Raw genomic sequence first — 25,378 nt, 5'->3', positions numbered from 1 at the left:
CAAAAAACGCAATTTTTTGGTCAAAATTTTCAAAGAGAGCCCGAAAACGGCTTTTTTGATCTGTTTTCTCAAAAATTTGCATCCAGCTCAAAAATGTTGGTCAAAATAGAGTCTTTATACGTCAATATGGGTGGGGGGCTCAGGAATTTCACCCTCTCACTAACCAAAAGTGTGCCCTTTGGTATTCTCTTATGATATCATTTTAGCCTAAAAACCCAAAATTCTTTCTAAAGGCGCCTTTTGCGCCAATTTATACTAATTTTGAAGGATAGCAGGTGCCAAAAAACGCAATTTTCTGGTCAAAATTTCCAAACAGAGCCCAAAAACGGCTTTTTTGATCTGTTTTCTCAAAAATTTGCATCCAGCTCAAAATTTTTGGTCAAAATAGAGTCTTTATACGTCAATCTGGTGGGAGGCTCAGGAATTTGACCCCCTCACCAACTAAAGGGTGTGCCCTTTGGTATTCTCTTATGATATCATTTTAGCCTAAAAACCCAAAATTTTTTTCTAAAGGCGCCTTTTGCGCAAATTTATACTAATTTTGAAGGATAGCAGGTGCCAAAAAACGCAATTTTCTGGTCAAAATTTCCAAAGAGAGCCCAAAAACGGCTTTTTTGATCTGTTTTCTCAAAATTTGTATCCAGCTCAAAAATGTTGGTCAAAATAGAGTCTTTATACGTCAATCTGGGTGGTGGGCTCAGGAATTTGACCCCCTCACCAACTTAAGGGTGTGCCCTTTGGTATTCTCTTATGATATCATTTTAGCCTAAAAACCCAAAAATCTTTCTAAAGGCGCCTTTTGCGCCAATTTATACTAATTTTGAAGGATAGCAGGTGCCAAAAAACGCAATTTTCTGGTCAAAATTTCCAAACAGAGCCCAAAAACGGCTTTTTTGATCTGTTTTCTCAAAAATTTGCATCCAGCTCAAAATTTTTGGTCAAAATAGAGTCTTTATACGTCAATCTGGGTGGTGGGCTCAGGAATTTGACCCCCTCACCAACTTAAGGGTGTGCCCTTTGGTATTCTCTTATGATATCATTTTAGCCTAAAAACCCAAAAATTTTTTCTAAAGGCGCCTTTTGCACCAATTTATACTAATTTTCAAAGGTAGCAGGTGCCAAAAAACGCAATTTTCTGGTCAAAATTTCCAAAGAGAGCCCAAAAACGGCTTTTTTGATCTGTTTTCTCAAAAATTTGCATCCAGCTCAAAATTTTTGGTCAAAATAGAGTCTTTATACGTCAAACTGGGTGGGGGGCTCAGGAATTTGACCCCCTCACCAACTAAAGGGTGTGCCCTTTGGTTTTCTCTTATGATATCATTTTAGCCTAAAAACCAAAAAAAACTTTCTAAAGATCCTTTTGCGCCAATTTATACTAATTTTGAAGGGTAGCAGGTGCCCAAAAACGCAATTTTCTGGTCAAAATTTTCAAAGAGTGCCCAAAAACGGCTTTTTTGATCTGTTTTCTCAAACATTTTCATCCAGCTCAAAGTTGTTGGTCAAAATAGAGTCTTTATACGTCAATCTGGGTGGGGGGCTCAGGAATTTGACCACCTCACCAACTAAAGGGTGTGTCCTTTGGTATTCTCTTATGATATCATTTCAGACTAAAAACCCAAAATTCTTTTCTAAAGGCGCCTTTTGCACCAATTTATACTAATTTTCAAAGGAAGCAGGTGCCAAAAAACGCAATTTTTTGGTCAAAATTTCCAAAGAGAGCCCAAAAACGGCTTTTTTGATCTGTTTTCTCAAAAATTTGCATCCAGCTCAAAATTTTTGGTGAAAATAGAGTCTTTATACGTCAATCTGGGTGGGGGGCTCAGGAATTTGACCCCCTCACCAACTAAAGGGTGTGCCCTTTGGTATTCTCTTATGATATCATTTCGGACTAAAAACCCAAAATTCTTTTCTAAAGGCGCCTTTTGCACCAATTTATACTAATTTTCAAAGGTATCAGGTGCCAAAAAACGCAATTTTTTGGTCAAAATTTTCAAAGAGAGCCCGAAAACGGCTTTTTTGATCTGTTTTCTCAAAAATTTGCATCCAGCTCAAAAATGTTGGTCAAAATAGAGTCTTTATACGTCAATAGGGGTGGGGGGCTCAGGAATTTCACCCCCTCACTAACCAAAAGTGTGTCCTTTGGTATTCTCTTATGATATCATTTCAGACTAAAAACCCAAAATTCTTTTCTAAAGGCGCCTTTTGCACCAATTTATACTAATTTTCAAAGGTATCAGGTGCCAAAAAACGCAATTTTTTGGTCAAAATTTTCAAAGAGAGCCCGAAAACGGCTTTTTTGATCTGTTTTCTCAAAAGTTTGCATCCAGCTCAAAAATGTTGGTCAAAATAGAGTCTTTATACGTCAATATGGGTGGGGGGCTCAGGAATTTCACCCTCTCACTAACCAAAAGTGTGCCCTTTGGTATTCTCTTATGATATCATTTTAGCCTAAAAACCCAAAATTCTTTCTAAAGGCGCCTTTTGCGCCAATTTATACTAATTTTGAAGGATAGCAGGTGCCAAAAAACGCAATTTTCTGGTCAAAATTTCCAAACAGAGCCCAAAAACGGCTTTTTTGATCTGTTTTCTCAAAAATTTGCATCCAGCTCAAAATTTTTGGTCAAAATAGAGTCTTTATACGTCAATCTGGTGGGAGGCTCAGGAATTTGACCCCCTCACCAACTAAAGGGTGTGCCCTTTGGTATTCTCTTATGATATCATTTTAGCCTAAAAACCCAAAATTTTTTTCTAAAGGCGCCTTTTGCGCCAATTTATACTAATTTTGAAGGATAGCAGGTGCCAAAAAACGCAATTTTCTGGTCAAAATTTCCAAAGAGAGCCCAAAAACGGCTTTTTTGATCTGTTTTCTCAAAATTTGTATCCAGCTCAAAAATGTTGGTCAAAATAGAGTCTTTATACGTCAATCTGGGTGGTGGGCTCAGGAATTTGACCCCCTCACCAACTTAAGGGTGTGCCCTTTGGTATTCTCTTATGATATCATTTTAGCCTAAAAACCCAAAAATCTTTCTAAAGGCGCCTTTTGCGCCAATTTATACTAATTTTGAAGGATAGCAGGTGCCAAAAAACGCAATTTTCTGGTCAAAATTTCCAAACAGAGCCCAAAAACGGCTTTTTTGATCTGTTTTCTCAAAAATTTGCATCCAGCTCAAAATTTTTGGTCAAAATAGAGTCTTTATACGTCAATCTGGGTGGGGGGCTCAGGAATTTGACCCCCTCACCAACTAAAGCGTGTGCCCTTTGGTATTCTCTTATGATATCATTTTAGCCTAAAAACCCAAAAATTTTTTCTAAAGGCGCCTTTTGCACCAATTTATACTAATTTTCAAAGGTAGCAGGTGCCAAAAAACGCAATTTTCTGGTCAAAATTTCCAAAGAGAGCCCAAAAACGGCTTTTTTGATCTGTTTTCTCAAAAATTTGCATCCAGCTCAAAATTTTTGGTCAAAATATAGTCTTTATACGTCAAACTGGGTGGGGGGCTCAGGAATTTGACCCCCTCACCAACTAAAGGGTGTGCCCTTTGGTTTTCTCTTATGATATCATTTTAGCCTAAAAACCAAAAACAACTTTCTAAAGGCGCCTTTTGCGCCAATTTATACTAATTTTGAAGGGTAGCAGGTGCCCAAAAACGCAATTTTCTGGTCAAAATTTTCAAAGAGTGCCCAAAAACGGCTTTTTTGATCTGTTTTCTCAAACATTTTCATCCAGCTCAAAGTTGTTGGTCAAAATAGAGTCTTTATACGTCAATCTGGGTGGGGGGCTCAGGAATTTGACCCCCTCACCAACTGAAGGGTGTGTCCTTTGGTATTCTCTTATGATATCATTTCAGACTAAAAACCCAAAATTCTTTTCTAAAGGCGCCTTTTGCACCAACTTATACTAATTTTCAAAGGTATCAGGTGCCAAAAAACGCAATTTTTTGGTCAAAATTTTCAAAGAGAGCCCGAAAACGGCTTTTTTGATCTGTTTTCTCAAAAATTTGCATCCAGCTCAAAAATGTTGGTCAAAATAGAGTCTTTATACGTCAATATGGGTGGGGGGCTCAGGAATTTCACCCCCTCACTAACCAAAAGTGTGTCCTTTGGTATTCTCTTATGATATCATTTCAGACTAAAAACCCAAGATTCTTTTCTAAAGGCGCCTTTTGCATCAATTTATACTAATTTTCAAAGGTATCAGGTGCCAAAAAACGCAATTTTTTGGTCAAAATTTTCAAAGAGAGCCCAAAAACGGCTTTTTTGATCTGTTTTCTCAAAATTTGCATCCAGCTCAAAAAAGAGTCTTTATACTGTTCTGAGAACACTCGAAAAATCAATTTGATTGACCTAAACACAAGTTCGACAAAATTTTCGAAAATTTTTTGAAAATCCGCCAGCCCTCTCGAGAAAATACAAGATATTCCCCTGCAGAGTACATTCAATTCACAATTAAAAAAACAAGACTGCTCGTATCAAGATAAAGTCCTGAATGTTTCGACTGCATTTTAATTTCTATGGAGTACTTTAAATTAAAATAGTTGATTGAAAAAAGTGAAAAAAGTTCAAAAATTTGTTTTTTTTTTGTGAAGTTTTTTTTGAAAATCATCCCCCAAACGTTATGTAAAGTACAAATGATATAATTTGAATATACCATTAAATCTAATGGACCAAGGAGCTTGCCTCAATCTAATTTAGAACGAATTCTAAGACGAATTAAATCTCCGCTTACGCGTCAACCTAATAGCATGAATTATATCTAGCGCTAATTGTCGCAAATTGGCCAAATTTGCAATCTTTATACACCAATAACTTTAAAAACTGAAAATTTACCAGTCAACCATCTTTTTTAATTTAAACTCTGGACAACAAAATTTTTCGAAGGATATAAAAAAATCGAAATTTGTCGTGTTAAAAAGTCGAAATTTGTCTGAAGAACAAAAACCGTTAGAGAACAGTTATTTCACCATTTTCATTAATTGTAGTCAACGAAAAAATCTCAAACTGTTTTTTTTCTAAGATTAATTTCGCTTTTCACGCGCTGTTCTCAAATTTACGATTTCTTAAAATTTCCATTAAAAATTTCATCAAATTAGAGTAAAATTAAGGATTATTTGGGTAGGGTTTTTTTTCTCCGGTCAAATTTAGATATTTCAATGAACAATAAGTGATGCAATTTTTTAAACTGTTTGAAAAAGAATAATTTTCTGAGCTAAACATTGAAGACAATTTAGTTGTGTTAAAAGGTAAAGTTTTGTTAAAAGTTTTGTGAAAAGATAAGTTTTAACAAACTTACTGCAAAGTTTTGTTAAAAGGTAAAGAGGGTTTGAAAAAATACAATTATAGTTATATAACGCACGATGTATTTTTTAGAACGTGTAAAACATGGAACTAATCTGCCAAAAACTAGGCGCCCAGCTAAAACTGGAGGTTTTGTGTGATAGTTTTTGAATTTACTTTGATGCTGGATGAAGTACGTAATTTCAAAAACTTAAAAATTGAGCTTCCCCGAACCCTTATCTGTCGCTCTAATGAAATATGAGTGAAAACCTTAAAGATTTCCGATTTTAGAGCGTAGCATCTTCCCACAATGTGTTGCCTAAAATGAAAGCTTGATATCAGATTGGGTTGTTTTCGAGAAGTCAAAAAGTTTCAAAAAAACGGCAAGAAGTCAAAACAGTTTTTTTTCTGAAGGCCATAGTTTTTTTGTTAAAGAATTTGAACTTGAGCGCTTACATAAGGGAGTTTTGCTGAACTGTTTACATTTTTTGAACCCAAAATTTCAGTGAGATTTGGAATGGTAATTTTCGAAATATAAAAACTGCAAAAAGAAACCGAAAACTTTATTATTATGAGGCCTAAATCTTTGCGTGCCCCAAAAGTTAGGCGTATCTGCTTATGCATGGGAGTTTCTCACAAGCTGTTCTACCTATCGAAACCAAAATTTTAGACTTTGGAGAATATTTTTTGAGAAAATGAAAATGTTTGAAAAAACGGTCAAAAAGTTACAAATACGAACATTCTGAGAGCAATAGCTTTTCTCTTTACATTATTTGGGCTAAAGCGTTCAAAATGAGACGCTTACCCCTTATCTGTATTTTCGATTGCAATCAAAAACCTTTGAATTGTGAGGGTAGTTTTCGAGAAATTTCAGAAAGGTATAAAACACGGTGAAAAATAGACTAATTGACTTTTTCGAAGATCATTATTTTTTTCGAGAAAAAACATGTACAAAACCGCTTTTGAAGAGGCGCTTTCTATAACCCGTTCGAACCATTGAAAACAAAATCTCAGATTTAAATTGTGTTTTTTTTGAGAAAATTGAAAAGTTTTCAAACAACGGTCAAAAAATCGAAAAATTGTCTTTTCTGAGGGCCATAACTTTTTGGGTAAAGAACTTTGAATATAGCAGTTTCTCAGGGGAGCTTCTCAGAATCTTTTCTATCTATTGAATCCATAATCTTAGATTTGGGAGTGTTTTTTTTTGAGAAAATTCAAAAATTTCAAAGAATGGTCAAAAATTCCCCCACACACTTTTTCGAAGGCTGTAGAAGAAAGTGCGGTAATGCGGAAAAAGACTAAGGAATTATGCCCGCTCACAGGATAGTGGGCGCACTTTCTATTGGCACCACTTTTTTGAAAATCGATTGAGTAGTTTTTGAGAAAAACTTTTTTTTTTTTAAAAAGAGAAAAAATTTTCCAAAAACATCTCAAGAGTTTTTTGAAATACTTTTTCACAGAATTTTTATCAGTTACAGGGCAGTCGGATCAAGTAGTCTTCATGAATTTTGGTCGTGAAAATCAGAAAATGCTGGAGAAACCCCCAAGAACAATCTTCATTTGCAATCGGTCTTCACTTACAATCAATTAAAATCAAAGACTAAATTGATATTCATTTCATATCTAGTAGAAGTGCAAATTGAATAACTTCTCTATTTTTTGCTATCTTAGAAAAATTTTGTCGTATTTTGGAGTAAAAAATCTCTCTAGAAAATTGGTTGAATAGTTAAAATTACATATTAGGTTTTGTCGACTAGAAGCTAACATAATTTTTTTTCGGAATTCGAATTGCGACATCAATTACCTCAAATCTAAATATAATTTGATTACAATTTATGAGCGAGCAGCTTCGACGTGCAAATCTCTACATTGTTTTTAATCTTTTCTATAATTGACTTATAAAATACAAATTAAAAAACAGTTTAAAAGAATGTTTTTATAATTGTAACTGGCAGACATATCTGAAGAAACGTTTTTAATATGAATACGACGTGAATGTTTTATATATTTCAAACCTAAGAACATTTTCAAGCCTAAAATAATTTAAAGTTTTCATATTTTTTGTAAGAACTACAGTTTCAATATCTTCTTTTTGTCAGTTGTAGTAGCCCTAATAAACCTTTCCAGCTTTCCACCTAAGAACGGTTCCAGCTATCATTCGGTACTTTTATTTCTTTTTCTTAATACTCAGTTTTTAAAATTTCATAAGAGCTGGACGAATAATTTTCGCTGTTCAAACAATGACATGTCATTTTTAACAGAGTATTTTACAACAAAGCCCGTGATGAATAAAACAATAGTTTAAGGTTAAGCGATGCAAAATCTAAGTTCAACTCTGGCAATTTTTTCAATTATTTCAAATTTTGAAAAAATCAATATTATTCAAAGCAGATGCTTTATCAATTATTTTATGATTGATACCATACCCGCACTCAGTAAAAAGTGAAAATAAAAGATTAGATTATAATTATATTAATTATAAGCGCCAATTTTAGATGTTTAAACGATTTATAATCCATTATAATGATAAAATTTTTGGTGACAATTTAATAAAATGTAATCAATTATAACTGATTATAGTTTTTCCGAAAATCTCTTATAATCTTTTATAATCTCTTAAAATATCTCTAAAAATTTTATAATATATTATAATGGATTAAAATCCTTTTTTCTATCAAAATATTTTTTTTTAAATATAATGGATTATAATATAATTATTCGGCATTTTTAGGCATTTTTTAGAAAAATTTCACCAAAAAATTTGCGTTTTTTGGCGCGCGCTCCCGCTCAAATTTAGTTTTTTTGGCGTCAAAGGTCAAAGGGTCTGTCACCAAAAATGGATATCTCAAAATAGTACTAAGGGGGAACCCTTTGGGTAGGCAGGGGGTCGAATCCCTGAAAAAAGGCGTCAGCCCACACCCCCCGTCTCCCCCCCTAAATCCGTCCTTGCAGTAAACAGTAGGAAAGTAAACAGTAAACAGTAAGCAGTAAGAAAAGAAACCAACTGAAAAGCACACAAAACAAAACAATATAAAACTAAATTAAGCGATGACTTTTTTTCAATAAAATTGGATTATAATCGATTATTTTCGAATAAAATGTTTTTTTTTGTTTCGAAATTTTTTTTGAAATTAATGGAGACTGACAATAAAAATCCATTATAATCGGTTATTTTCTCTTTTTACTGAGTGCGGGTAGTAGTCAGTAAGACTTAAGTGTCTCAATGGATATCATTCCAATTTTTCAATTTTCAATTAAGGAAAGCTTGACTATCAAAAAATTTCTACCTAGCTAATACAAATTGCATCTAGCTAATACAAACCGATTTTTTTTCATCAGGTTTTTCCGGACAAAATGCATCCTTAATTCAATTATTACATTAATTATTTTTTTTTTTGAGTGCTCGCTTATTGATTTTAACCGAATGTAAATAAAATTAAGCGCACATCTCAACAGAATAAAAGTAGGATTATGAGAATTTGAGTTCATGCGATACAATAACTATGTTCAATTCTTGTCTAAAATTTTGATACAATCGTTTCAATCATTGAACAAATCAATTTTAGCAATTGAAGATTGTATTTTTTTGGGCTTTTAATCTTTTTTAGCAATAAAGTCAACGAATTTAAAAGCAAGTAGTTTTAATTGATCAACCGTCGCTTTTATTCACGTTATACCAACTTGTGTGTTTTAATAGGTACTTAAAGAACATTTTATTTATTGAGGTAGAAAAATTTCACCTTTTAGCAGTCTGTTTAAGCTCAATTTCATTCACATTGCGTTCTGTGTCTCTTGAACTCATATCGGGCGCAACTGATTTCTGATTTTGATTTATCCATGATTGAGATGAACGTCACTTTTTGCTACAAAAATCGTATTCATTTCACCAATTTTTAAACTTTCACATTTTGTTCAATTTGGGAGTAGCGTTTCTGTACTAAATGGAATTTTTAAAGCAATAATATTCTCCAGGATTTGTGGATCAAAGAAATGCAGAGGGAACCCTAACACTGTAGCTTGGTGATGGTTATCGAAATAGATTGCTCTCATAACATATCTTTTTGTTTGTTGTCAGCCATCCGTTTTTCTAGACATCTTGTAATCCGATCGAGTTTGAAGCTTTTTGTGTTGAAAAGCTGATAGAATCATCAAGGGTTTCTGCGCTATTACGGATAACCTCAGAGTTACTGTTATGTTTTTTGAGGTTACTATCTTCTGGGTATTTGTTGTTACCTTTTGTTTTATCAGATTTATTTTTCATTGACCACAGTTCAATATTTTACTAATAAATTGCAAACAGAATGCTTTAAGAGCCACTGGTAACATTTAATTGCCCGATTTGTTGCTTTCTTCTTGTAAGTCCTTTTTTATTTTTTAATGTAACTTTCAAAAGTTTGAGATTTAAACGGGAGAAAGTCAGTTTTAGCCGAAGATCATTAAACTGAAGAGTGTAATTGTAAAAAGACTGAATCTCTGGTTATGAAACTTGGAACTTAGGCGAGACCAAAAAACTCTTCGCTGGTTTTGAACAAATTTTTTGTAGATTTAGTTATAAACACATTTTTGCATCGTCTTAAGTCATTTTTTTAACGCATAGTTCTTTCTTTCTCTTGCCAAAATTGCGACGATTTTTTAAACTATCAATGACATCCGTATTCGATCAAGTTTAATCTGTTTTTCTTCCTTTTGTTGGTTTACATGAACTCACAATCCATTTATGAAAAAAAAAAAAATATGGGCAAAATGAGCACATCAAAAGTATTAGGCTCGTTAATGTTTAAAATTTTTTTTGTATTAGGTGTGATGTGTTGAAAAATGGTAATTAGAGAAAAAATCAGAACAAAAAGCAAATTTTAATCAAAATGCGTTAAAAACTAGCGTTATTTTAAAGTTCATAGATCCATTTTCTGAAACTGATTTTGTATAAACCAACGAAATGAAGACAATAATTGTTCCAACCATTTGAAAAGTGGGAAGGAACTTTGTATTCGGGTGTGTTTTAGTTTTTTTGAAATTTTTCTCCGGCACGCAAAATTAGCTGCCACAAATAATTTTAGTAGAAAGTTGAGTGATATATCACATAACGCTTTTTCAGTCGTTGTTCGAACGACATTTAATTTTTTTTCGAAAAACAATTCACAGAGTTGAGAAAAATTAGTCGGAAGTTTTTTTTGTCTCAATTCGAGCCAATAAAGTGAACGCGCGGTCTTACAATAAGTTCTTATTTTAATGGCTTAAAAATTTACAAAACCTAAATTTGAGCCACATAGATATAGTTTTACTCGAGTAATGTTTTTTTTTGAGAATTTCAGCGCTTTTTTGGAATCAAAAACTTCAAAAATTCATGAAATTACAAAAAAAAATCAAAAAATGTGTTTTTTTTTTTAAATTCTTTTTGTTTCCTAATCATTTTTCCATAAAGATTTTTTTTCCAAGTTGCTTGTTTTTCTATGACTGTCGAATAAGTCATATCTCTTGTTTCTCTTTCAGATCCGTTTATCACACCACGCTGAAAGAATTTTCGTTGTATATTTTAAGATTATGGTCGGAACATTCTGTGCTATCTTTGTCGGAACATAACAGGCTATCTTTGTCCAATTGTTTGTTGTTGACGACTATATTTATTTTGGTTTATGGTTACTTTAAAATCAGATCTTTATAAATCTTCAAAACAAAATTATACTAGCCTCTTTATCTAAAAGGATAAATGAAAATGGCTTAAAACGACTCTTCAGTTATTGAATGGAAATTCAAAAAAAAATTATTGGACTTGTCTTCCAATTTTGGGGTTTTCTGTCAAAAAAAAACATCAGAAAGGATACTGAAATATGAAAATCTTTAAATCTTCAACGCATTGAATTTCTCGATAGTTAAAAATTGTTTCCAAAAGATGGGTTCTTTTGTTGCTCTACTTGAGTACATGGACACTCTAATAGCTGTCTGTTTGCTGAGTTTGCTGTTTTACTTTTCCTAAAATCAACAATTCAGAAACTTGGGTTATTTTGAAAGTTGCTTCAACACGTTCTAAAATTTCAAGGTTTGCTCTTGCAAGAACAAAGTTTCTTACTCAGAAACGAACTTTTTTACGCTTAACTAAATTTCCATAGAAGTGAGCCAGAATAAAAAAATCGCAGGCAAAATTGGAGCATGTCCTCAAAATGAAAATGTTTGTAGTGGTTCTCTAAATATATGTATCTAGAGTTGTTTGTTTGAATCTGTAGGATTCTGACTTTCAAAAAAGTGGTCTGATTTAAAAGAAAACAGTCAGAAATAATCATAAAAAAAATCTTTTCCGCATTGTGGATTTTTTTTTGCCGTTCTCCGCACATAGCTTTCCTAGTGATAAACAACCTCAAACAAGATTTAAATTTTGTTTCAAGCATGATCTTAATCACCATCAGAAAGTTTCAACATTTTCGTATAGAAATACTTTGAGAAAAAGTTTGAGGTTTTTAGCTGACTAATTTAGTTGAGTTCTATACTAAAATGCAACATGGAAATAAAAAAAATGTTTACTCTGAATTTAAAATTTTGGCGGATAAATGTCAGTTTTTTTGTTCATTATTAGCCTCAATTAACTTTTAGTAATCTTAATTGTCCTTTACACTGACATTCTTAAGAAAATTTAAAATATGTTGTTTGTGAGAAGTGATTATTGCATACCATCAATCAGAGTTTTTTCTTCTGGAAATTTAATGAAAAAAACTATGGACGAAAATATTTTACAGTTAATTGCTTTTGTTTATATAGGATACAGCAAAATATGTTAAATGCTTCAATTGATTAAAACTGCCGTCTGAAAATTAGTACTTGCAAAAATTAAATTTTGACCAAACATCAAATTTTGACCAAATTTCGACCGCGTGATTTGTTTTTTTTATAAGTTTTTTTGAAAAATAGTTTTATTCAATAACAACTTGACTTGAAATTCAACTGCTTCAATGTAAAAAAAAAACAGCTCTCAAGCTTTTTTTGGCTTCTTTTCTTGTCTCAAAATGTCAAACCAAAAAAAAATATTCCTGGATTTGATACTTTTATAGTGGTATATATCCTCGACACTTCAATAATGGGGGCAAAAAACTCTCGAAAATAATTGGGTAAAGAGGATTAAGTTATCCCGAACAATTATCCTATGTTTTATTCTGGCCTAAAAACTTTGCATTCTCTCAAAATACAATCTCTCACTGTGAAGCTGACACTAAAATAATTTTTTTATTACAAATATCAGCTATTACCACTTTTTCTCTACCGAACGCAATTATCCCCATCGTAGACAGTTTTCTATAAAGTTATTCTGTAATAAACAATATTTCGAATTATCCAACTTTTTTTGCATAAAACTTTTTTGAAAATTGATCTTACAAGATATTTTAGCTATACTTGTGAATAGGCTAAGAAAATAGTGCAAATGCACAGTCTAAGCTAAGTTTTTTCGCCTACGCCAAATTCTACCTTTATATGCAATGCAAGCTGTATAACTGTCACTGTTCCAGTGCACCTGAACCACGTTTCAAAATGGAAGAAAAATATCAATGAAATATGATTGGAAACTTTGCGGTTGATTGAAACTATTCAATATGAATAATTTTTAAATCTATAACAATGAAGTGCGTTGATTAGAAGTTGAACTGAGCCAGTCGAAATTTATTCCTAAGCAATCTGAAAAAATTACGAAGACCCAGATTGCTAATCAAACAAAACAAATTATAAAAAAATATATCTCAATTGCAAAAACTTTACCTCAAAGTTTTGAAATTTATACGGGCCTTTTATTTTTTTGTATGAAACTGAAATTGTGGGCTACAAAACTAGAAGCATCTCTATTAAAACTTAAATCAATAGTCAAATAAACTTAATAAAATCTGTATGGGCCGCACATGATAGAATTTATATGTTGGATTGGAATACTTCATCAGTTCTTTCACTTGATGAAAGTTCTTGCTGATTATTTGATAAAAAAGCTGTTCTAGAGGAAGAGAAGCGTAGTAACATTTTCTCCTGTACTAATTAACAACACAATGTGCTCCTGGAGTCTCTGCGTCTGAGGTGTTTACAATTATGATGACATGGTTTGGGATAACAGGATATGTCGGCTGCAAAAATTCCGAGAATCTTGGATCATAGAACTTTACAGTTTTGATTGAAGTCTTGCAACGGCAGACAATCAATGTGTTGAAATCATCTGACTGAGAAGTTCAAAAAACGCCCTTCCATTTTTGGCGGTCTGAAAATGGATGAACTGCAGTTGGTAAAAATTACTCGCCTAACTGTGAACATCTAGAAGGAAATAATATTTGGAGTAATTCTGGCCGAAGTTTTTCCTCAAGCTATTAGAACCAGGACTTCAAAAATGTGGAGACTCTCCAGAAATACTTGTGATCACTCTTGGTAACAGGAAAAGAACTGTACACTGAAAACCGGGAGAAATTTTCCGAGCAGAAAAAAATGAATTATTTTCAAAAACCATCCTCTTCAGGCGTTTTTAGGCACTTTTTGGAAACTTTTGACCAAAAAATTGCGTTTTTTCGGCGCGCGCTCCCACCTCAAAATTAGTTTCTATTGGCGCCTAAGGCGCCTTTAGAAAAGTTTTATGTCAGCTGCAAAAATTCACCAAAAATTGATATCTCAAAATAGTACAAAGGGGAGACCCTTTGGGTCGGCAGGGGGTCGAATTCCTGAATAGCCCCCACCCTCCTCAAATCCGCTGGTGAATTTAGACCTTCAGCTTTCAAGTTATGTTTATTTTTCGCTTTCCTGCAACCTTTCGTCATGTTTATTTCATGGCACACTCCAAGAAGGAGGCTTAGAACTCAGATAACGAAAGGTAAAAACACGCGATGATGCGTCACCTCCTAGAAAGATTTCAAAAAGACTATTTCACGTGTGTCCGTTTTTGCATTGGTAGAAATAGCTCCTTGCCAATCCAATGATGCCACTGTATCTATTTGCTAACAAATGATTGATTTTTCAAAAACCCATTTAAAGTTTTAATTTAAAAGCAGACTATATTATTTAATCTATTCAATTATACAATATAATTATAATTACAGCAAAAATACTACAAAAGTAAAGTTATTTTATAAACTCGCAGTCTTCAATTTCTATGTTTCAGAGCATTCTCGATGGCTGGTAATGTGACAGTACTTCCAGACCCATTCTGCTGTTTGGTTTGACCCCTCATCGTGTTTGAGAAACTGTTGCTGCCATCCGAGCCCACGTGGTGTTTCGAGTGGAGAGATGACGTCGCTTCGCTATTTGTGACGTCATTATTTGAGTTCCAGTTTTGACTGGTCAGCTTCCTGGCCAAATTCAAGGAATAAACTTTGTCTGGTAATCATTTTTCCTAATTTCAATTTTTTTTTGGAAAATTTAGTTTCATCGGTTGTAGAAGATAGACTAATATATTCGACACGCTGGTAAACCGAAATCCTGCTAGTAACTCGAGGAGCCCTTTTTTGGTATTGCTTTTGCAATATCCATTTAGGGTCGAACACCCGATAATTGTTCTAGATTTTCCTTCATTTTTTTGATGCCAACATACAAAGATTCGTCAAAATATTCAAAAATGCACATTTTTTCATGCCTGCATAATGGAAAATTGTTTGGCCAAATAAGATCGTTTTGTATTTCCGAAAGATCGAAAAACCGATTACGCCAGTCTTCCCCTTATTTTAAAATCCCTGGAGCACTTTTGTTTTTTAGGATTTCCAGCTGATTTTTTTGGAACCTCTGTGTTAGATATTTCTTTGTTTTGTAATCCATTCGCAAGTGTAGAATTGGTGATTCTACTGTATTACATGCTATAGAAACCTGGGTGTAGGATTGGTAATTCATGATGAAAACGGTTGAAAATTTCGAAATTTGATTTCAACGTAAACCGACTGTATGAACTTGTAGCAATGAAATTCAGTGATAGATAAGCTTAGTCTGAGAGCAAACAATCGTAATCGGATTTGCACCTTGAATTTGACATCTAGGGCGAAGATTTGGAAAAAAGAAGAAAGCGCTAAAATTCTGGAAACCCCCCCCCCCCCCGGATTGGGAACCACCGGTCCGATCCTTATGAAAATTGGTGGGTTACTAATAGAGTTGATTTTAGCCGGGCATGCAAATTTTCAGACCTCTGGGACCCCTGGGGGGCGAGTGATAATGATTTCCGAAAATGCAATTAGCACTTTTTGTAAACCGGTAACTAATGGTCAGAATGACTTCATATTGCAATATGTTGTAGCCCTAGGCGAGGGAAGATCACCACCGGGATTTTGAACGCATCCGGTTATTACTTCCGGTTTAACGCCTTATGTAAACAAAACCCCCTTTTTGTTATTTCTCGACCCCTGATGATGCTAGGAGGCTGAAACTTGGGGGGATGGTAGGTTTGGGGAAGACCTATAATGTATCAATGTTTGGACCCAATCCGGCGGCTACGTCGGAAGCTATTAGCACGTGAAAATTAAATAAGGCTATTAACACCTGATAGTGATAATTGACTTGTGATTTTAATGCACCAATGTGAAGGGGGGCCCAACCCAGTAGGGGGACATCTAGTGATCCAATCCTCTCCGGAACTTCCTATGGGGTGAAAATGGCAATTTTAGGGAAAAGTGTTAATTGACCCAATATTTTCGAAAATATGGGAAGGGATGGTCCGATATGAATGAAACTTAGTGAGAATGATCTCCCATCGAAATTAAGACGTTTGGACGCGTTTGACCTCATTTGACCTCGGATGACCTCTAAGAGGTCGTTAGGCATTCTTGACCCCAAGACCCCGGAACCCCCTGAAAAGTAATAAATTAGCATTGTAAGGACCCGTAAGGGGTACCTACCCACCTGGGGGGTAAGGGGAGGCCCTAAATTGAGAGTTTTTAATTTTGACCTTTGTACGCGAGCGAAAGTGATTTTCTGTAATTAGCAAACATTGGGGTCAGCTTAACCCACTCCACTTGGACTTTCGATAAAAACGACAAACAAGTAAAAATACAGCCCCGTACAAAAATTGGGAACATCTATGGGGGGAAATGGGAATTTCGGGATGAAGATTTTATGAACAGCCCTAGCATATTAAATAAATTCTTGTGGTGTTTTTTCGGATCCAAACGGACACGGGGAAGGGAATTACCCAGCCCTTGGACTTAGGGGAATAAAATTAAAATGACCAAAATGGAAACTTTTCAAGTATCACGGAAGTTAAGTTACCGATTGTGTGAGTACTACCCAATCCATAGGAAAGGGAAAAAGTTAGGAAGAACTAAAATAAAATCATGCAAGGGTTCATTTGTCAAATACGATTGGGAGCCGATTTTGTAGTTGAACCCAATGTTTGCTCAGTATGTCCTGATTAACTGAGTGGCAGCTAGTTAAGTGAATGATATTTAATTAAAGCTGACCTAATGGTTGATTCAGCTGACAAGTCCTGAGTGGCGGCTAGTTAAGTGAATGTCAGTAGGGATAAGGAACGGTAGGCCTCTGACCGAACCGAAAGTAAATAAAGATAACGATACGCGATTAAGGTACAACCACCGAACCGGGTCAGAACAATTGATACTGAGATAGAGTATAGTTGGTTCTCAGTTAGTTAGAGAACAGTGAAAACTACGATTGAAAATAGTTGGTTCTCAGTTAAGTTAGAGAACAATTTGGGCTACGAGTTAAGGTAGTCGTTGTATCCTCAAATTAGAGTGAGAACGAAAGTTGACAAAGACTGAGTAAGTCGGTTGGAAAAAGTTGCAAAAACCTTAAAGGAACAACTTCGCGAAAGTTGTTAATTTATCGGGTGAGGTAATTTTTCCTAGGGTACTTTTGGGATTAAAGCGTAGTTCAGAGAAGATAACTCCGAACGATAATTAAGGTTGGGATATTGATAACTGTTAAAGGCAGTTAGTTAATTAATACAAATCGCAGTCCTATTCTTTATTTGAACGACTAATTGATATTTCCGCCATTTAGAGGCTACTCTGTATTTGGTTATATTTATTTCCTAATTCAGTCTTATTATTGGAATTGTTGTTGCGATCGACTATTGATTGACAAGTGAGATACAGTCGGAAGAGCACAGATCACGGGGCAAGCAGCATAGTAAGATACAGAGAAGCCAACCACCAAATCAACCCTTTTGGGATTGTAAACAGTATTGGGAATCGGTTGCCCCACTGACCCCAGTACTAAAGGGAACATATTGCGGCGGTGCGAAGGACGATAACGAGTGAGAAAGCCGGCCTAGAGATATTGTGAATTCCCCCAAGTTTACAGTGGCGCTCCTGGGTGGGCGTTATTCTGGATTTTAGCTGCAACAACGACTTGTGTGAGATCGAGACGATTAGTGCGAACGAACAATCGACAGACGATTGCCATGAATGAACAGGATAGACAGCTCATGGCAGAGGCTGCAGTGGCAGCGGCGAACGCCCTCGATCGACAGCAGGGTGTGTTCGGATTTGGTACGATCCGACCAGACCAGTTTCCTTCGAATAGTTATCAGAATTGGGCTGATTGGAGAAAGCATTTCGCGTGGGTCGCCGACGCGAACAGGTGGGACGACGAACAAGCTCGGATGGTCTTGCCAACATGTTTGACAGGTTGGGCGTTAGACGAGTTCACGAGTATGCCAGCTCACTTTCGACAAGAAGTTGACGGGTTCGACGACCCGACTCTGGGACGAATGTTGGGGGAACTCGACCATCGAATGATGCCCTTCCAGACCCAAGCAGGCGCACGGGCCGAGTTCAAGAACTTAATGCAAAATGAGAAAGAGGGAATCAGAGAATTCTCCCGACGAGTGCGATCAGTGGGCGAAGTAGCGAATGCGAATATTCCAGTGCAGATTCGAGACGATATGAATCGTGAGCAGTTCATCGATGGGATATTCGATGCGGATCTACAGGAGTTGCTTCTACGAGAAGATTTCGATAGCTTCGGTCAAGCTGTGGCTCGAGCCCAAGCACTAGAGATGGCTAGTAGGACAGCCAGGCTGCGCAACAGAAGACGTCCTAATGCTGTTCGGGAAATGCACGATTTTCTAGAGATAGAATCGGGAGTTATCGGCGACGAATTACAAGCAGGCGGGGCTCAACAACTGCGAGCGGACCTGACAAGTTGGCAGAAAAATACAGATCAGCGGCTAGATCAGATTGTGACACAGGTGCAAAGACAGGGGTCGCAGCAGAATGATCTAGCGAAACAATTGAAAATTCAGAACTCGAGACACGATGATGTGATGACACAGATGCAGAGTATGACGGCTATGATGGGAAAGTTAGTTAATTCGCTTACCCCTACTCCGAACCCCGATGGCAGACCCCAACAAGAGACTCGTCCCCAGTCGAGGCAGTTGTTCGAGTCGGGAGGAAACAGTCAGAAAAGTGCGGGCAATGGTGTTGGCCGATACGGTTTGAAGAACCCATGGACCCAGGGTGCTTGTTTTTGTTGTGGACAGGTGGGCCACATTGCGAAAGGCTGTCCCCAAAGAAGTGCGAACCATTTAAACTACCAGGGGCCGGGACAGTAGACGAGTTCGAGGGAGGCTTTGTTCCGGCCGAATATAAGAAGCAACGAGGTGTCAGACGACCTCCAGCGACAGTTGACGATCCCAGACGGATCATCGAGACTGAGCGAATGCGTGAAGACAAATGCGAAGGTGATTCGATCCTCGACAGGGAGCATGTGAGGACAATATTGCAGCGTCGGTCACGAACCACAGATAATGCGAATGATACAGGCGCGATCCACAATCGCCAAACAAAGATGACATACGAGTGCGTGGTTATTAGTCATTGGTCGAATGATCCGTACGGAGCCTATGTGGATGCTTGCGTTGGAGGAACAAACATGGACACGTTATTGGACACGGGGGCCATAACGAATTTGATCCGAAGCGACAAGGCTCGAAAAATTGTTGATGGACCGGAGATAAAACTGTACAGGGGTCACTTGGAGACAGCGGACGGAAAGAAGGTCGCTGTTGATGGTTGCATAACGACAAATTTGAAGTTAGGTGTCATCGATGATGAAATCGAGGCTCTGGTGGTACCCGAACTGAAGGCTGAGATGGTACTCGGTCTCAGATCACTGAGAGGGTACAAATGTTCGTTAGAATTCAGCAGAGACAACTTGTGGACGGGGCCTACGGAAGGATCGGTTGTGCCAGTGTTTTATAAGGCTCCCCAGCTGGTCCCCGAGTTCCCCCAGACGCAGGAGGGAAAAACAAGTTGGAAGCGAACCGGTGGGATAGACCAATTCTGACAAATAATATGTCCAGCGATGTACTGGCCGAAATTCCAGAGGGTTGGCCAGTCAACTATGAGAGTCACAGTGTAAATATGCTCCATGATAACGAAGCTGAAGACGACGACATGTATGGATGCCCCAAGCCAGTATCGTTAGAGGAAGCACTGAGAAGGACTCGTGGCGGAGGTCGATCAGATATGGTTGCAGTGGTTTCAGAGTCAGAGGGGGCCACAACGAGCAAGCGACCGACTCCTTATCGGTCGGTTAGTTTCTTCGATGACCGGGAGATGTATGATAAAAATGAGTTGTTGTGGGCGAACAACCGGGAGGGTTTTAGTCATGACCCAGGTCCAAAAGATGTACCAGTGAGATTGTTGCCTGTGAGCAATCAAGCGGAAGAGCAACAAGTGAATCCACCTGGGCGTAATGTGCGAAACAGGGCGATGCCCGAACACTTTGCTGATCCACCTCAACGAATGATGGATGTGGCTAGGAGGGAAGATGTGATAGAGACGTACGATGCGACGGAGCTCAAGGCCAGAAGGGAAGAAGAGCCTGCGAATCTACCGAGTGAGGCGGAAGGCAGACCCCCGGGAGAGCCGATGGCTGCTGAACCAGTGATAGAAATTAGCACTGCAGATGATGGCGGTCGGCCAACTCGAGTAAGGAAACCACCTGTAAGGTTTGGAATCGACGAGTTTGTGAGTTAAAACTTTCATTAATAAAGTGTTTCTGTTCATTTCATATATAGTTGGTGCTTCTTGTTATCTGAGTGCGATCCCACCTAACGGTTTTGTGCGGATTTCGAACATTAATGATTACGAATAGGAAAGGGTTGGATCGTACCATGAAGAGTAAAGTTAATTCAGTTACGTCCCCTCTTAGGTTACTCATTGTGCTATATAATTGTTTATTTAACGGGGACTAACTGATGGGTCCGCAATCTTTAAGAATAAAATTTTAAAAGGGGGAAAAACGACCAAGTGTTGAGAACACGGCGTAGCGGAACGAAGCGTTATGTAAGTTAACCGTAGGCTTGTAATTAGTAACTTTTTCATTATTCGCGAGAATAATAGACTAGAAGGGAAGATTGTAGAATTGGTGATTCTACTGTATTACATGCTATAGAAACCTGGGTGTAGGATTGGTAATTCATGATGAAAACGGTTGAAAATTTCGAAATTTGATTTCAACGTAAACCGACTGTATGAACTTGTAGCAATGAAATTCAGTGATAGATAATCTTAGTCTGAGAGCAAACAATCGTAATCGGATTAGCACCTTGAATTTGACATCTAGGGCGAAGATTTGGAAAAAAGAAGAAAGCGCTAAAATTCTGGAAACCCCCCCCCCCCGGATTGGGAACCACCGGTCCGATCCTTATGGAAATTGGTGGGTGACTAATAGAGTTGATTTTAGCCGGGCATGCAAATTTTCAGACCTCTGGGACCCCTGGGGGGCGAGTGATAATGATTTCCGAAAATGCAATTAGCACTTTTTGTAAACCGGTAACTAATGGTCAGAATGACTTCATATTGCAATATGTTGTAGCCCTAGGCGAGGGAAGATCACCACCGGGATTTTGAACGCATCCGGTTATTACTTCCGGTTTAACGCCTTATGTAAACAAAACCCCCTTTTTGTTATTTCTCGACCCCTGATGATGCTAGGAGGCTGAAACTTGGGGGGATGGTAGGTTTGGGGAAGACCTATAATGTATCAATGTTTGGACCCAATCCGGCGGCTACGTCGGAAGCTATTAGCACGTGAAAATTAAATAAGGCTATTAACACCTGATAGTGATAATTGACTTGTGATTTTAATGCACCAATGTGAAGGGGGGCCCAACCCAGTAGGGGGACATCTAGTGATCCAATCCTCTCCGGAACTTCCTATGGGGTGAAAATGGCAATTTTAGGGAAAAGTGTTAATTGACCCAATATTTTCGAAAATATGGGAAGGGATGGTCCGATATGAATGAAACTTAGTGAGAATGATCTCCCATCGAAATTAAGACGTTTGGACGCGTTTGACCTCATTTGACCTCGGATGACCTCTAAGAGGTCGTTAGGCATTCTTGACCCCAAGACCCCGGAACCCCCTGAAAAGTAATAAATTAGCATTGTAAGGACCCGTAAGGGGTACCTACCCACCTGGGGGGTAAGGGGAGGCCCTAAATTGAGAGTTTTTAGTTTTGACCTTTGTACGCGAGCGAAAGTGATTTTCTGTAATTAGCAAACATTGGGGTCAGCTTAACCCACTCCACTTGGACTTTCGATAAAAACGACAAACAAGTAAAAATACAGCCCCGTACAAAAATTGGGAACATCTATGGGGGGAAATGGGAATTTCGGGATGAAGATTTTATGAACAGCCCTAGCATATTAAATAAATTCTTTAGGTGTTTTTTCGGATCCATACGGACACGGGGAAGGGAATTACCCAGCCCTTGGACTTAGGGGAATAAAATTAAAATGACCAAAATGGAAACTTTTCAAGTATCACGGAAGTTAAGTTACCGATTGTGTGAGTACTACCCAATCCATAGGAAAGGGAAAAAGTTAGGAAGAACTAAAATAAAATCATGCAAGGGTTCATTTGTCAAATACGATTGGGAGCCGATTTTGTAGTTGAACCCAATGTTTGCTCAGTATGTCCTGATTAACTGAGTGGCAGCTAGTTAAGTGAATGATATTTAATTAAAGCTGACCTAATGGTTGATTCAGCTGACAAGTCCTGAGTGGCGGCTAGTTAAGTGAATGTCAGTAGGGATAAGGAACGGTAGGCCTCTGACCGAACCGAAAGTAAATAAAGATAACGATACGCGATTAAGGTACAACCACCGAACCGGGTCAGAACAATTGATACTGAGATAGAGTATAGTTGGTTCTCAGTTAGTTAGAGAACAGTGAAAACTACGATTGAAAATAGTTGGTTCTCAGTTAAGTTAGAGAACAATTTGGGCTACGAGTTAAGGTAGTCGTTGTATCCTCAAATTAGAGTGAGAACGAAAGTTGACAAAGACTGAGTAAGTCGGTTGGAAAAAGTTGCAAAAACCTTAAAGGAACAACTTCGCGAAAGTTGTTAATTTATCGGGTGAGGTAATTTTTCCTAGGGTACTTTTGGGATTAAAGCGTAGTTCAGAGAAGATAACTCCGAACGATAATTAAGGTTGGGATATTGATAACTGTTAAAGGCAGTTAGTTAATTAATACAAATCGCAGTCCTATTCTTTATTTGAACGACTAATTGATATTTCCGCCATTTAGAGGCTACTCTGTATTTGGTTATATTTATTTCCTAATTCAGTCTTATTATTGGAATTGTTGTTGCGATCGACTATTGATTGACAAGTGAGATACAGTCGGAAGAGCACAGATCACGGGGCAAGCAGCATAGTAAGATACAGAGAAGCCAACCACCAAATCAACCCTTTTGGGATTGTAAACAGTATTGGGAATCGGTTGCCCCACTGACCCCAGTACTAAAGGGAACATATTGCGGCGGTGCGAAGGACGATAACGAGTGAGAAAGCCGGCCTAGAGATATTGTGAATTCCCCCAAGTTTACAGCAAGAAAAAAAGCAAGATTCGATTTCTATTAGTTTTTTTTGCATTTTTTTTTGTGCAATTTTCATACTTTTGATTGATTCCAATTTCTGAAGAAAGTAACGGACAACCTGTGCTTGCCTATTTAATTTTTCCCTCCATTTTGACGAATTTTTCCTTCCATTTGATTGTTGACGAAGTCTTCAGCTCAAATTAAAAGGAAATGGTGAAAATGTTTCAACAATAAAATAAATTGTTTTCATGATAGTTTTTTTAAATTCGATGGATGCTTGTAAATGAATGCCAGTTTTTTTTAAAATTCGATGGATTCCAGTTTGACTATTACTCGGATCACTATTGCATGGTATATTGCGTTCTGTCAAAGCATGACAGCAAATTAAATCGATCTAAATCGACTTGGAGTAAGATATTGGGTCTGATTAATACGCTACTAGCCGCAAAACGTATTTTTTTATAGCTTACATGGGATGAGGAGGAGTTGAATTTGAGAATCAGTCATAGCTACGATTGTCGTAACCATTAACCAAGCGATACTTGTCTAGGTATGTGTAATTGGTTTGAATATCCTCTTTTATTTGAGTCTCTTATAGACTACTCACGAAAAATTTGTGTCTTGTTGCACAATTGCGTGACCTTATCAAACTAATCCTTCTTTTTCTAAAAGTTTATCAGAATAATCCGGTTGTTTATCTAGGTTGGGAATTAGATGGACAACTTTCAGACAATTTTGGGAAAATTTTGTCTGGGAACTAAATGTATTGGACACTTTTTGAATTTCGGACAGTTTTGTCCCGGACAAATGTCTTGGACACAATAGGTCCAGACACGGCTTTAAATAGCTTTTGATCGGTTGTGAGATTTTTTTTTCAATGTAAGTGGATTAGATCGATGCAACAAAACTCAAACATGGTAAACTTGGACAGCATAATAAACGGTTTTAACTTGAAGATAATCGCCAGTTAGTTCAAATCTTGTAGTGTTTTTGCAAAATTTTTGCAAGTGTTGCATTTCAAAAACACCAGGTTTCAATTCAGCAGAAATTGTATCTGAACTGACGTTCTATAAAAGGAGTGCTACAAAAAAGCATTGGCGTTTTAAAAGCCAAAAAAATAAGGATAATATCAAGATCTTATTCTTCTAGCCTATAAAAGACCAAATTAAGATCCCCCACCGCAGTAACTAACAAGGATTAAAATTGTTAGTGTGTAAATTTGCGTAAAATACTCGATTCTGATTGGCTGAAAAATCAACTTAGAACCAAGTTATAACCCTCACCCTAAAACCCTTTAGCGAAAACTTTGCTTTAGGATTTCAAAATGCTCCTAATTATGGGTTAATTTCCGCATTGGGGTCGCTTGAATGTCGCTTGAATTAGGCGGCCACTTTCCGTTTCAAATCGTAATACATCTGCTTCCAGTTCCGGTTCTCCTCGTGTAGCATCTCACTCTCCTGTTCGTTCTTCTCCAGTCGCGACAAGAGGGCATTCTTCTGCGCTGTCTCGACCTTTAAAGGATTATTCACAATTAAATGATTTTAGAACAAAGATCCAATGTTAAATGGTTTCAGAAAAATGATTTCACAGCATACGAAACTTGAATAAAGTCAGTAGAATGATAAAGCTTCATATTGATGGTTGTTCTGTGAAAAAAATTTAATCAACACTCATTACAGCGGGATACATAATTAGGGTACAACTTAATTGTTATTCTTTTTTTGATAAACAAACTACGAAAACAACATAAATCTACTTGAGATAAATTAATTCAAAATAATCGAAACTGCTTTGACATAACATCGGTATGACTTACCAACTAAAAAAAACTTCACTTATGATCAACTGAATCATAGTATAGGGTAGATATAATTGTAAAATCATTAAGGTAGATATGCTTGTTGCAGCAAATGGTACCTTGATTTCGGTGCTCATTTTTGAGATGCGTCTCTTGTAGGCTGCTATCTCGTTCTGGTGCTCCACTCCTGGTCTCCGGCTCAAGTTACTCATCATCTCTTCCGCCACCTTCTTCTGCTCTTCCAGACTCTTCTCCTTACAATCACAATCATAACCAATTGGTGACTGTGATATTCCCTAACTGTAGCGAGCTTGTTGGAATAAAAGTAAAGATTTATACTGTTAATTTAGCTTTCTTAGCTGATGTTATCTGAGTTTCCGTAGCTAAGATTAGTTACTGATAAGCATACGGATGTATGACACACTGACTAATTTAACTGTACGATTTTAGCACCACCGAATGGCCTTGACCACACTTACATAATAATAGCATAATAATATATAATTAACACATATGATT

The 25,378-nt window shown here is 36.8% G+C and overlaps 1 protein-coding gene across 1 annotated transcript; it reads right to left on the bottom strand.

The window, feature by feature from the left end:
* Window positions 1–14,366: 14,366 nt before the first annotated feature.
* Window positions 14,367–25,085, bottom strand: LOC134845137 (uncharacterized). Its single transcript, XM_063862015.1, has 3 exons — window positions 24,979–25,085; window positions 24,453–24,572; window positions 14,367–14,569 (listed from the first exon to the last, which is right to left on the bottom strand). The coding sequence occupies exons 1-3, from the start codon at window positions 25,072–25,074 to the stop codon at window positions 14,369–14,371; spliced, it is 417 nt and encodes a 138-aa protein (XP_063718085.1). The 5' UTR covers window positions 25,075–25,085; the 3' UTR covers window positions 14,367–14,368.
* Window positions 25,086–25,378: the final 293 nt, after the last annotated feature.

Source organism: Symsagittifera roscoffensis, chromosome 4, assembly GCF_963678635.1.
Source record: "Symsagittifera roscoffensis chromosome 4, txSymRosc1.1, whole genome shotgun sequence".
NCBI classification, from domain to species: domain Eukaryota; kingdom Metazoa; phylum Xenacoelomorpha; order Acoela; family Convolutidae; genus Symsagittifera; species Symsagittifera roscoffensis.
This window is presented reverse-complemented; position numbering and strand designations above follow the sequence as displayed.